The sequence below is a fragment of the Marmota marmota genome, unplaced genomic scaffold (genome assembly GCF_001458135.2).
Source record: "Marmota marmota marmota unplaced genomic scaffold, marMar, whole genome shotgun sequence".
Taxonomy (NCBI): Eukaryota; Metazoa; Chordata; class Mammalia; order Rodentia; family Sciuridae; genus Marmota; species Marmota marmota.
In genome coordinates this window covers 16357853-16371766 of record NW_025999977.1, presented here as the reverse complement: position 1 = coordinate 16371766, position 13914 = coordinate 16357853, and the positions used below count along the sequence as shown (strand labels likewise).

At 37.7% G+C, this 13914-nt stretch overlaps 1 protein-coding gene across 6 annotated transcripts in view; it reads left to right on the top strand.

Moving 5' to 3' along the window:
• The window catches only part of Eml6 (EMAP like 6), a 243002-nt gene that overhangs the window by 185510 nt on the left and 43578 nt on the right, over positions 1-13914 (top strand). For all 6 annotated transcript variants that reach the window (XR_007348069.1, XM_015479665.2, XM_048804336.1 and 3 more), the window contains 2 exons: positions 3346-3434; positions 7377-7553. Coding sequence is in view for 5 of the 6 variants with exons in the window: in XM_015479665.2 (XP_015335151.1) it covers positions 3346-3434; positions 7377-7553 (266 nt within the window). In the remaining variant the exon portion in view is untranslated. The remainder of the gene's footprint in view (positions 1-3345; positions 3435-7376; positions 7554-13914) is intronic.

The window sequence follows — 13914 nt, the reverse complement described above, 5'->3', positions numbered from 1 at the left end:
TCACACCTGTGATGGGTCCCTTCAGTCAGGTGAGGGTGTCAGACCAAATGGTTTCTATGACTTGAGTATAAAGTAGAATACATGTGATTTTTAGAGAGGAATTATACCATTTGGAGAATAAGAACAAGTGTGCCCAGGAAATCTTCGCTGGTTTAACTCTAGTCCCATTAGCTATGAGACATGTCATCCTGATATGCAGGTCCCAAAATGCCTGGAGAATGTGCCACGCTGCCTCAGGACCAGGCTACCCTTCCACAGAGGGGGCCTGGAGGGTCTGGCTGAGGCAGTGAGCAGAATTTAGAAGCAGGGATCTATTTCATTCCTTTGATCCTGTCAGAAATAGTGAAAGCATTTGCCAGAGCCAGCTGGCTCCTCAGGGCAGAGATGGCGCAGCTGTGACAGCCTTCCGGCCCTCAGCCTGCAGCAATCGCAGGTCCCAGGAAAACCGGAAAGTGCATCTACCTTTTGCAGAAAAATCAGATATTCTGAATGAAAGTTCCTGTGTGTGATGCTAGAGAAATAATATATGGAAAGAGAGAAAACATGGAAGCATGTATTCTAGATGCTACAAGTTCATTTCTGGTGATCTTTTGCCAATTAACAGTTTGAGCCATTGTAGGACATTTCCTTTCTATTTTCATTGCAAATGGGCCTGATAAGTCTGATACATGTAGTACGACTTTTGGAATTATTCTAACCAGTAAATTATGTGGCAACTGGAATAACACATGTGACTCACTTTGTGGACAATAAAACTGTGTGCCTGAAAGATGTCTGATTTACTCTACCTTAGTAATGAGGACAGTGTTTCAGTCCCCTCATTCTGCATAAGCAGACTTCTAGTGAATGAAGTCTTGAGAATTCCAAAAGGATAGGGTTCCTATTTTTCAGAAGGAATTACGTATGGGTTTTATCCCATCTTTTTCCTCTTTGCTCCTTCTCTGCCCTCTGAAGATTTCAGTGGTGATATATCTAGGTCTGTATGATATAGATATAGATCCATAGCAGCAGAGAGAAAATAGTAGTGACCTAAATATTTTCTCTATGCTTAAAAAAAATACATAATAACAACAGCAGTAAATTTCAGGGGGCTATAAGCATACCCATAAATTTGCCTTCCTAACCCAAGAATAGATTTTTTAAAATTATTCACCTCCTAGGTTAAGAAATAGAAACCCAAACTAGCTTAAATTTTAAAATAATAATGAAGGACCGTTCGCCAGAGAGATCTAGGGATATCTGATAGAATCTAGAACAGGAAGCAGTATCTCCAGAGAAACCGGCTTTAGGAATGAACTAGAAAATAGAGACTGAGCAAGCAGTTCCTTTCCTGTTCCCCTCCTCCTCTGTGGCAGCTGCTCTTGGCACCCACTGCTCTTCTGGGCCTGTGTCTGCCTTTGGCCTCTCGGCATAGCCCAGTCTCAGCTGCCCCCAGATGCATTCATGATCCCAAAGTCACATCTCATACCAGCTGGGCCCTCCTGGGTCTCTGTCTGTGTCTAGAGTCAAACTTGATCATAGGGGCCTGGGCCTCAGTGGGGGCCAGTTCTCAGAAAGGAGTACAGACAGAGGGTACCCCACTAGGTGTCTGTGACACCATGTGGCACTTCTGGTGCTTGCTCTGTGTTATATTCTTGTCATCATAAAATGCCTCGCTCACAATATTGTAGTCTTTTGTTGCTGTTCATTCAGATGTTAGATTTTTTTAAGCAAGTATTATCTTTAAAACTAGTGTAAAGTGCACTGTTGGGATCATCTGAGAATTACAATCCTCTGAGTTCTTAGTATCTCTTAGCCAAAAATTCATCTAAAACTTTGCCACATTCAAAGAAGGTCTTCACTGAATCCTTTAATCCTTTTCCCACATGCTTTGTTATCTGCAATCACTTTTGAAAGCCCTAAAAATATAATTGCAGATATATTTAGTTCTTTGGAAAAGTATTGATTACTCGTTTTCTTCAAATGCCAAAAAGACAAAGATGATTTAATCCCCTCTTTTCTTGTTTGTATTTGATTAGCCATGAAGTCAGAAAACAATATCCAGTTTAGAGGACATGTTTTCAGATTCCCTTGGTCCTAAGAGTCAAGGGAGCCCCCAATCAGCCATGTGCTAACTCACCAAATTAGAAACAGAAATCAGTAAAGAAATAAAAGAATCTTGCATTTAATTTATCACTCTTTAAGGTTAGCTGAGCTAGATTTCAGACCCAGCTGGTGCCTACTTAAACATTAAAGAATGTGATATAACCACAGAGTTCTTTTGGGGGGCATTTTTTTCCCAAGGACATTTTAAGACTACTAGATATACTTAGATGTGGGGGGGTGGTGAAAGAAGGAAGAAGGTTATTTTATACAGACATATGCTGAATTCTTTGTAGATCAAATATTATGATGTCTGAGATTTGCTTCAAAATAAACTGTGGTGAGATGGTCAGAGGAGTTTATGAGACAGGCATGGCCATGAGTGCCTAATTGAAGCTGGACAATTCCATATCTGTTTGAAATTTTCATAATTAAAAAATGCTAAAAAATAACAGACCATGTATATATCTTGAGACTTTAAAATTTTCAAGCCAAAAATGATTATTGCCATCGTAGGAGGGAAACTAGGAAATCTATTCTTTTTCAATATTAATCAAAATTAAGATGATAGTTCTATGTCAGACTGAAAGATTATATTTGCTTAACATTCTGTTTGCGGTAAGTCTCATCTTTTCCAACTTCCAAGTAAGACAGGGTGGGGAAGAAAGCATTTATAGTTTGTTTTATGTGTCCTTTCTGTTTCTAAATTTGTTTGCTGCTATGCTGGACATCCAATCCAGGGCCTCACACAAGCTGGACAGGTGCTCTACCACTGAACTGTGTCCCCAGCCGCTCAGTTTCTAACTTTAAAGGCAAATTTACAATTTAGACCTGAGTGAATGCAATGCTCACAACAAGCATCTTGCCTCAAATGCTATAATTTTTGCAAAAGCCATTTGCTTCACTTCATTTATATGCTAAGAGACAACAAGGGAAAGTACAAATAAATTGATTTTGTCAGTCTTTGAAGATTTGTAGCTATTTTCCAGTGCAACAGAGTAAAACATATCAAGCTTGATTCTTCTATTGGAAGGATATTCAAGGTCAAATTTTATGAGTTCTATATTCTAAAAAATCACAGCTTTGGGGCTTGTACCTTGTCATGTTATTTCTTATACATGCCCTTCTGAATGATTTAACATGTGTTTACTCAATTTATGAGACTTTGATTAGAATGAATCAAAATAGTGATATTAACTTATAATTGTATAATACAAAGATAAATGCACAACTTAATCATCTGTCTCCTCTCTGTCATCCCAGGAAAATTATTGCAAGTTAATTCGGGTGCCAAAGAACAACTTTTTTTTGAAGCTCCAAGAGGCAAAAGGCATATTATAAGACCTTCAGAGGTAACAATCATACACAAAGCTTTTTAAAAAATATTTTGTGTATATTTAATGTGTTAACTTTATTAAAAAACCTATCGATATTCACTAGTATGGGTGACATTTAGCTTACCTTTAAGCTTGATCATTTCTTAAGACTGAATCATTGCTTAATTTGGTTTCCTAATTTCTGAGGAATGGAGTCACTGAACCATTGACAGAGCAGGGTAGAGCTGGCATTCTGCTTCATTTTTCTTGCCTTCACACAATAAGTTAACACTTTGGATACCTATTTTTCCATTCAGCATGTCATTTTGTACAAAGCTTTTCATGAACATATATTTTTAAAATATTTTCTCAATGTCTATTTGAAAGAAGTGGTCCACAGCCCAGCCATTCCAATGTATCAAGCCATTTTCTTCATTCCATGTTTTCCTCGTGTCCTTATTATCCTCATATGTAATTTTTTTAAGTGAAATCAAAGCCTCTATGGAATTTTGAATGCATAAGCATGCCTTCCTGGAAGATAGGTTGCTTTGTGGGTTAGTACCTCTTTCAGGGTCTTGGAATAATGATCTTGATTATCCAAATGTCTTTCCATGATTAAGCCCTAAGGAAGTCCTCTTGATCGTTGGAGACAAGTTGAGTCATTTGTTTAACCTTTGATGAAACAATAGGAAATATTGCTTCTTTGGAGGAGGAGGAAAGGGTATGCCACTAAGTGACAAGCCCTGGCCTCTCTGGCTTTCGTTGGCCAGTGTTATAAAATATCACCGTACTGTCAAGCACTCCTAAAGGCAATGGGACATAGGTACGTTCATAATGCTTCCATTGTTTATAAAGGGAGTATACATGTCGTACTTAAGAAATACAAGTTGTCATAGGTGACTGCATTGTGTTATGGAAACTGATGATTACTGAATTGACATTACTCCCCAGTTCCAATTGCCTTATCTGTGATTAGTTCTCATTTTAACTTTTTTTATATGAAGAAACTTATACTCTTGAGTAAGATTCTTGTCATTCATTCACCAAACATTGGTTGAATATGCCAAGCAATGTACATTTTTAATCTTCACAACAGCTTTAGATGATAGTTGTCAGTCTCAATTTACAGATAAGGAAATTAGGACTTCAAGAAAGTGACAACCACGGAGCTGTAATCCAATCTGGAGGGTCCACATGTCACTCCACAGTCTGAACCCTAAGCCGTCTTGAATTTCTCCTGGGCACTAAGCATCGTTATACATCATTTCAGATTTATTTTTCCTTCTCTCGCTAGTACCCCAAAATCAGTACACTCAAATAAAATACAACCTAACCAAATGGTGGAGGAGAGATGAGGCTGGCTTGGAACAGATAAGCAGTCATTACATAAAAGAATATGCACAAAAGGTAAATTTGGATTATAAAGTTGACCAAAATGGAAGGGTCTTGCTCTGAAGAGTAAATTTGCACTCTCTGGTGCACATTTATTATTCCAGAGACTGATTCCTGATGATGTGAGTTTGGGAGTCCTCCAGCTAATGTTTCCTCAGCCAACCTCCCTGGTAGTACCACTACTAAGATCACCAAAGAGACAGCTCGTCAGTTGGTCATCCACCAGCCCTTTAGCGGAGCATAAAGGGCTTTGAAAGTATTTTTCAAAAAGATTTTTTAAGAGTCAGCAATGATGAAACTAATATAAAAACTTACCCAGAAAGATGTTAAATATGACAAATATTAAAACATCCACTTAAAAATCTACCTGATGCAGTAAGGTGGGGTTAAAGAAACAATATACTAGAGGGCAAACTAGTGTGACTCCCCCTCTGTTTCCTAAGCATGCTACCTGAGGGATGTAACCTCTCCATGGGCTTCAATTTCCTTTTCCACAAAATGATGTTGAGTTTTGTAAAATGAGATTTATCTGTAAAATGAGATTGATAACTAGCACGTAAAGCCAGATGTGGAGGATTAAAACAAAGCCATATGAAGTAACTGGCACAGACATCAAATGTTAAGTGAATGAATGACATAATTAAAAATACTTCTCACTCAAGGTGCTAAGAAAGATGAGAGTTTTTAACAAGTTTATTTAATCCTTTGGAGTTTTAGGAATTACAAGGTCTTTTGTATATATGTGTGTGTGTGTGTGTGTGTGTTTGCATACGTGCATCAAGGATTGAAACCCAGGGGCACTCAACCACTGAGCCACATCCACAGCCCTTTTTTCTTTTTTTTTCATTTTGAGACAGGGTCTCACTAAGTTGCTTAGGGCCTTGCTAAGTTGCTGAGGCTGACCTCAAATTTGTGATCCTCCTGAGCCACTGGATTATATTCACTACTGTGTCGGGCCAGATCATTCTTAAAATTCCATTTTAAATGCAATATTTTAGCTTCCAACAAGTTTAGGCACATGCTTCCCCTGGAGAGCAGAGTGTCCAGATCTAGCAAACAGTGATATGTTGGAGTCACTACAGGCTGAGCAGAACCAAGCTCACTCTCCTGCCCATCTAACAAGGCCAGCACCAGTGCAGGGATTGGAGATGGACAAGGAGGGTCTCAGAAAAGGAACCTTGAAGGAAGTCAGTGGCTGAAAAGCCTGCTTCCAGAACCTGTGGGGGATGGTTGCCTGCTTCTCTTCCTGTGAAGGTTGGTGTAATGTCATGAGGGGCTGGAGGACCCCACTTCTGCCTCAGAAGATGGAAGTAACTGCCAAGTGACCAACCTGGAGTCACTTCAGCCTCTGGTCCTGCCTGGGACTCTCCAAGTCACTGGACCAGCTGCACATTTTTGGTTCCAGTTCTGCATTGTTCAAGAGAAGCACAGAATGTTAAATCAGGATAAATCTTGACTAAAAAGTGTATACCACCTTATGAGGGGACTAAAACCCTGACTGCATATTTATCTTAATTTCTCTTCTAAGCAGTCACAGCAAGCAAAAAACAAAAGAACTGGAGGCCAAGGGCACTAGCAATGTGCAAAGCAGTTTTGAAATCCACAGGGAGTGGTCTGGGCTTTAACTTTAGCTATGATTCTCTAATGATTTTTTAAATATTCTTTAGACAGTGCTTATCTAAAGAAACTGTAACACTAAGACGTACTAGCAGATCTTTAAAGAAAGTAAATGAGATAAAAATCCCCCCGGAAAGCCAAAAACATAGTGTAGTCATTATTGTTTATTGTTGTTGCTTTAAAAAAAGAAACGCCTCAATTTTGTCAGGACTTAACATATAAATTGGAAATCTAGCCATGAATTTCAGACAAAACAGTTTTAAAGGATGAAATGTATATTCATGGCAATGCAGTATGAACAGCTCTTCAAATTTTAGGGATAGTCTCTGTAGAGCATAAAAGATATTAAGCAAGCTGCAGAATCTTACTTTTCCTCCAAGGAAAAACACTTCTTTGATTCTTTAAAAAAAGAAATTATGTCTTATAATTTTTAAAAATAATTTGCTAAGAACACTCTAGCTCAGTAATGCTCAGCACAGAGCAATCTTACCCCCAGGAACATTTGGCAATGTTAACAGACAGGGGTGTGGTACTGAGACCCCGTGGATGAAAGCCAGGCATGCTGCTAAACATCCCACCTAGCAAGGGACATTCCTCCACAACCAAGAATTATTCAGACTAAAGCATCAGTGCTGGGGTTGAGAAACCCTGCTCTGTTTATGGCTTATATGACTGTACATGTCTGATTAAAAACTAAAAATCTTTACTATTATCAGATTTCTACAATTCCAAAATGTACCTTTGATTTAGAGAAAAATATTTGGATATTTGACTGCAGCGGTTGCTTATTAAAATAATGCAGACACTACTCCAAATAAGTAACTTGGCATTTGTGCACCCTCAGCACATGACTCAAGTGCCTGAGGTTGGCATGGTCATCACTTAGAACCACTCAGCTGCAAATGGATTCTCTGAAAACAAAAGAAACTAGATTGTGCAAAACTGTCATTTTCCTTCCTCCTCTGGCAGATTGAGAAGATAGAATGGGACTCATGGACCTGCGTTCTGGGGCCCACCTGTGAGGGAATCTGGCCAGTACATAGCGACGTGACGGATGTCAATGCTGCCAGTCTCACCAAAGACTGTTCCCTCTTGGCCACGGGAGATGATTTTGGTTTTGTTAAGCTTTTTTCATATCCTGTCAAGGTAATATTTCATGTTTGTTATGTGTCCTTGCTCAGCCTCATTAATAACCCCAAAGCTATCTGTTACATCTAGGTGGATTTTTAAATTCTGAAGGAATAGGCAATCAATAATGTTATTTACAGTATCACTTAGGCTGTATAAAAAACCTCCTGATGTTTTGTTTGAGTGACTAACTAAAGTGAAATTCTTATGGCTTAAAATTTCTTCTTGAAAGGGCTTTTAGAGGTCATCAAATCCAGCATCTTGCTGACTGTCATTAAGTGATGAGTCATCTTTATGACATCTCAAACCATTATTTTTCTAATTAGTACTAGCACACTTCCACGAATGAGCAACTTACTCCCTCACAAAGCAGTCCAGATCTTTTTTAAAAAGTTCCAGTTTTTTTAAAAAAAGCTATTTCTCTGTATTGAGAATTCCCTTCTCCTTAGCTGATGCTCTGGCCTCTGAACCAGGATTGAACCATCATTCCTGTCCTCTAACAGCCTTTGTAAGTAGGAGGATGATATTTGACCCACTTTGGCCTCACTTTCTCCAGCCTAAACCTCTCCAGTTCCTTCAGCCATTTCCCACATTCTATGGTTTGCAGCTCTGCCCTGGCATTCATTTTTATCAATTCCTGCTTAAACTGTCTCATCTAGAACTGAAGTCAATGCTTCAGGTGCATTCGGGCCAGCTCACAGCAAGCAGGACTTCTTAGAGCCCTACACTCCTTGGTTTTGGTTTTACATTTGTATTCAATCAAACTACAATGACATCCGCTGAATTAAAGTCAAATTACAGATGTCAGTCTTTAAAATAATCCATTTATCCCCATCCTGTACTTAGTGCAATTGATTTTCTGAGTACAGAACTTTATATCTGTATTCCTCAAAAAAAGTTTTCTCTTGTTTGTTTAATCCCATTGTTTCATCCTATCAATGTCTTTTAAATACCTTTTGGAAATATTTACTCTCCCTTTTAGCATTGTGTCATCTTCTGCTTTCACAATTGAGTTCTAGATCATGGAAAAACAAATAGAGAAACTAGAATACTACTGTACCAGGAAACCCATTCTGACATTCCATTTGCTAAGGCACACATTTAGTTGCAGTTCTTTGATCAATAACAGAATCTTACATCATCCTGACTGTATAATCATGCAGCCTAGTCCAATAAGACTTTGTTAAATTACTAATGAAACACCCTATAAAAGATGTGAGGTTAGTTCACAGTGAAGCCCTGCTGGTAATCACTTGATTCCTTTCACAAGGGGGTATTGAACTTCCGTGTAATATTTCATCCCAGAATTTCCCACAAATTACATCAGATCATGAACCAATATTTGCCAGTCTATTTGTTTTCCCTTTGGGATACAGAAACCTGTTTTATGCCTGATGCCAGCTCTCCTGATTTCTAAACTCCTCAGCTATTGTTGATACTATTTCTGAGGTCTCCTTTGATGACATCCACTGTTGTGTAAATGAACCTTTCTGTTTTGAAGTGCCTTCTTTTTGACAGAGGAGATAAGTCAGTCTGCTTTCTATTAATATTAAGCCATCAAATCTAAGAAGTATTCCTAACTTTTTTCTGTTTTTCTTCTTAGTGTTTTACAATAGCTTTCCTGAAACTACACCAAGGGTCCATGCAAGACTTTTTTTAAAAAAAAAAAAACAAGGAGTATTGTTTTGATCATAACTTAAGGTTTCTTTGTTTTGTTTTTTTAGTTTGTTTTGTTTTTTTGTGCAAGATTTCTGTGTTCCTCCATGATGATTCGCTCCTCCTCCCATTATTCACACTTTTCAAACCTGAACACACTAGTTCTATTGGCAGACACTTTGGTTTCTTTGGATGCTTTTTTGTTTTTCCTCTTCATTTGTTAATATCTGGCTGGATTATTGTTTTGAGTAGCCCTAAGAGACACATTTGATTGTGTCTAGTGTTCCCTTCATTGTCTATTCCAAGTTCCAGAGTCACATGGTAACCTTTGCCCAATGACCTATCCCTTCTCCTTCACTTACCAGCCTTTCCTGTTTGATCAGAATTCAATTCTAAGTAGCCATTCTCCTTGATACTTCTTTGAAAAAATAAATGAAATTGCTTTCAGGACAAGTCAAAAAAATTGATACTGTGATTTTAGTAGACCACAGTTTGGGCAGGCATTTAGACAGCAAAAACCCTTGTGTTACTATTATCTCACGTCTTCTAGGATTATTATTGGTCCTGGGATTTTATCACCCATCTTCCCAGCCTGGTGAGGTGGGATGTGTATCATTTTATGCTGTGTTTCTCAGACTCCCAGAGTTCCAAGGGAAGTGTCCTAGAGGCCACCTCAGGAAGGAGGACAGGGGCCAAGTGGAGGGCTCTGGGTTCTATCCCTGCTTCAGTTGGAATCACTGTTTTCTGTGTCTTATTCATAGAGCATCTGTGTAAAATATTTTTTTCCCAACGTTTTATTGTGAAAAACTGAGCAAATGGATAAAATAGAATGATAACAATGAAAACTCCTAGAAACCCACAGTCTACATTCTACATTAAAAGTAAATTGTGGAATTAATTTTAAAAAGTCTCAACTTTACACTTTGAGGGACTATTTAAAGAAGAGCTAAATGAAGGAAATAATAAAGATTACAACAGAAACAAATAAAGCTTGGCCTGATGGCACACAGTTGTAATCCCAGTTCCTCAGAGGCAGTGCCAGGAAGACCACAAGTTCAAGGCCAGCCTGGGAAATTTAGACTCTTTCTCAGGGGGAAAAAAAAGATTGGGAAGACATGGTGCTATAGCTCAGTGGTAAAGTATGCAAGTCCCTGGATTCAATCCCAGTACTGCCAAAAAAGGAAAGAAATGAAATGGAGATTATAAAGATAATAGATCAATAAAACAAAGACTTTGTTACTTTATTTTTAAATATTTATTTTTTAGTCGTGGTTGGACACAGTACCTTTATTTATTTATTTTTATGTGGTGCTGAGGATTGGATCCAGGGCCTTGCACGTATTAGGCGAGTGCTCTACCACTGAGACACAACCCAGCCCCAAGAGTTTATTCTTTTAAAAGATAAAATTGACAAACCTTTAACTAAACTAACCAAGAAAAAAAGGGGGGGCTTAAACACAATTATAAGTGAAAGAAGAGATATTATATGATATTATAGCAATATAAAGGATCATAAGTCTACTATAAACATATGCCAACAAATTTGGATAATCTAGAATAAATTGATAAATTTCTAGAAACATAGAACCTACCAAGTCTAAATGATGAAGAAGTAGAAAATCTGAACAGACCAATAATGAGTAAGGAGACTGAATCAATAATCAAAATCTTCCTTAAAAAGTCCAGAATCAGGGGCTGGGGTTGTAGCTCAGTGGTGAAGCACTTGCCTGGCATGTGTGGGACACTGGGTTCAAATCTCAGTACCACATACAAATAAATAAATAAAACAAAAGTATTGTGTCTATCTGCAACTAAAAATACATTTTAAAAGTCCAGAATCAGATGGCTTCATGGGTGAATTATACCAGACACTTAAAAAGAATTACTGTTGAAACTTTTCATTCTTTCAAGAAAAAAAGATGAGGGAACATTTCTAAACTCATTTTATGGAGCTGGCATTATCCTCATACCAAAGCTAGATAATGGCACTATAAGAAAAGACAATTATAGGCCAGTTATACCTGATGAACATAGGTGCAAAAATTTTCAACAAAATGCTAGCCAACCAAATTTAATATTAAAAGGTTTATATACCGTGAACCAGTGCAATTTATCCCTGGAATTCAAGGATGGTTGAATGTATGCAAATCAACAAATGTGATATGCCACATTAAAGAACGAAGAATAAACATGTATGATCATCTCCATATATATGAAAAAAGCATTTGACAAAATTCCACATCCTTTTATGATTAAACACTCTCAACAAATTAAGAGCAGTGTTCCTCAACATTTAAAAATGCCATAAATGATAAGCCCACAGCTAACATAATACTCCATGGTGAAAAGCTGAAAGCTTTTCCTCTAAGTTCAAGAATGAGGCAAAGAATCCCACTCTTGCCACTTCTGTTCAGTACAGTTCTCAGTGAAAGAGTGCTTAACTCTCATCCTGCTATTTGCAAGAACATAAGTAAGAAATAAAACTAAAGGATGCTATGCTAAGTGAAATAAACTAGACACAAGTACCAATGCTTATATGATCTCTCTTATATGTGGAATCTCACAAAGCTGAACTCATAGACACAGAATGGTGGTTGCCAGGAATGGGGTAAATGTTGGTGAAGGGGTACAGACTTTTAGTTAAGATGAATAAGTTCTGAGAATCTAATTAAATCATGGTGGTGATAGTTAATAATGCTGTATTATTTACTTGAAATATGCTGAGAGTTGATCTTATCATATACAAACACAAAATGGTAATAGTATACGGTACTGGATGTGTTAATTAACTTCATAGTGGTATCCGTTCCATAATTTGATACATATATCAAATCACCACACTGTACACCTTGAATATATATAATTTTTGTCAATTATATTTTGATAAAACTGGAAAAAAGTGAATTATCAGGATACTCTTAATTGCATGTCAACATTTGTTTCATGGCATCTTTAAGTATAATTTATGTAGTTGAAATACACAGATTTTGAAGTTTCTGTTAGGCGAGCTTTGAAAGCTCATACACATATATGACCCAAACTCTGATGAAGATGTAGAGTATCGTCCTCACCCCAGGATACTTCCTGAAGCTCCTCCCTCATCAGTTCCCACCCGCTACTTCACCCTCAGGTAAAACAGCTGTTTCAGTGTTGTTCACCAACAGATTACTTTGACATGTTGTAGAATTTCTTGTTAACATGATCAAGTAGGTACTGTTTTGCATCTGGCTTCTTCCACTCAGATAATGTTTGAGATTTATCTACATTGTATGTAATGTCTGTTCATTGTTATAACTGAGTGAAAAGTCCATTGTCTAACAGAGTTATATATAACAGGGTTTGTTTATATGCATTGATGGGCACATACTTTTCCAGTTTGGGATTGTGATAAAGCTGCTATGAACATTTTTGGATGAATGTTTGTGGATCCTAAGTAAATACTTAGGATTGGAGTTTCTGGATCATAGGGGAAAATATATGTTTAGCTTTTAAGAAACTGCCAGACCTTTTAGCAAAGTGGCTGCATCATTTTACATTCCTACCAAAAATGTAAGAATTCTGGTTGCCAGCATTTGGATTGGCACTTACAATTTAGCGGTTCTGAGTGATAGATGGTGCTATGGATTATGTTTTTAATGTACATTTCTGTGATAACTAATGATTCAGAACACTTTCATCTGTTGGCTATTTGTGAAGTGTCTCTGCAAATCTTTTGCCCATGATTTTAAGCTAAATTGCTTCTTGTATATTGAGTTCTACAGTATAATATTGGAAGAAACAGTTTCATAGTTATTTTTCTTCAAAGAGTTTGAAAACCGGTGGCCAATATGAATTCCTCTGGTGGTGTCACCTTTGTTCCTTCTCTATTTTTATCTGATTTTTTCAGCTCACTTTCCTTTTCCAATATGCGGCTTCATACTAATGAGTATTTCTACCTGTGTGTCATTCCTCCAAGTTTCCTGGGTCTTTTGAACAAAGTTCACTTTCTGTTCTCAAGTGACTGTGTCCTTCCTTCAAATTTCTACATTGAAACCCTCATTCCAGTGTGGTTGTATATAGAGATAGGATCTTTACAGAAGTAATTAAAATTAGATGAGTTCTAAAGGTCAGGCCCTGACCTGACAGAATGAGTGTCCTTTTAAAAAGAGACACCAGAGTGTACTCTCTTTGCAAATGTTTGTGAACAGACACTGAGGAAAGCCCAGTGAGCTCACAGGTGGGAAAGATCTATCTAGAAGTCAGGAAGAGAGCCTGAGAACATTCCTATACCGTACCATTTCTGCAGTCTGCCACTGAGTTCCATGTTACCAAGTCTTGATGGTACCTGTGAGATCTTATTACCACCACACAAGTCAAAAATTCAAGCTCCATTTATTATATGCTGAGACCTTGGGTCTTCCTCTTGACCCTGTCCCCCATTCTCCCTTCCCTTTAATTACTAGGCATCTCTTCCAGGCATTTTTCTTTTTATGGCAAACATATATCCTTATTAATATTTGGGTTTATAGTTTAAAGCCTACCCACTTAGGTAATTGGTTCCCTGACAGTCATCTTGTCCCCAGAATCCAAGCCAAAGCCTATACCCTTTGCCAGCACCCACCTATTTTGCCCATACCTTAAACCACTTTCTAGAAAATCAAATTCTTTTTTTTTAAGTTGCTGATGAACCTTTATTTTTATTTATTTGTATGTGGTGCTGAGAATCGAACCCAGTGCCTCATGC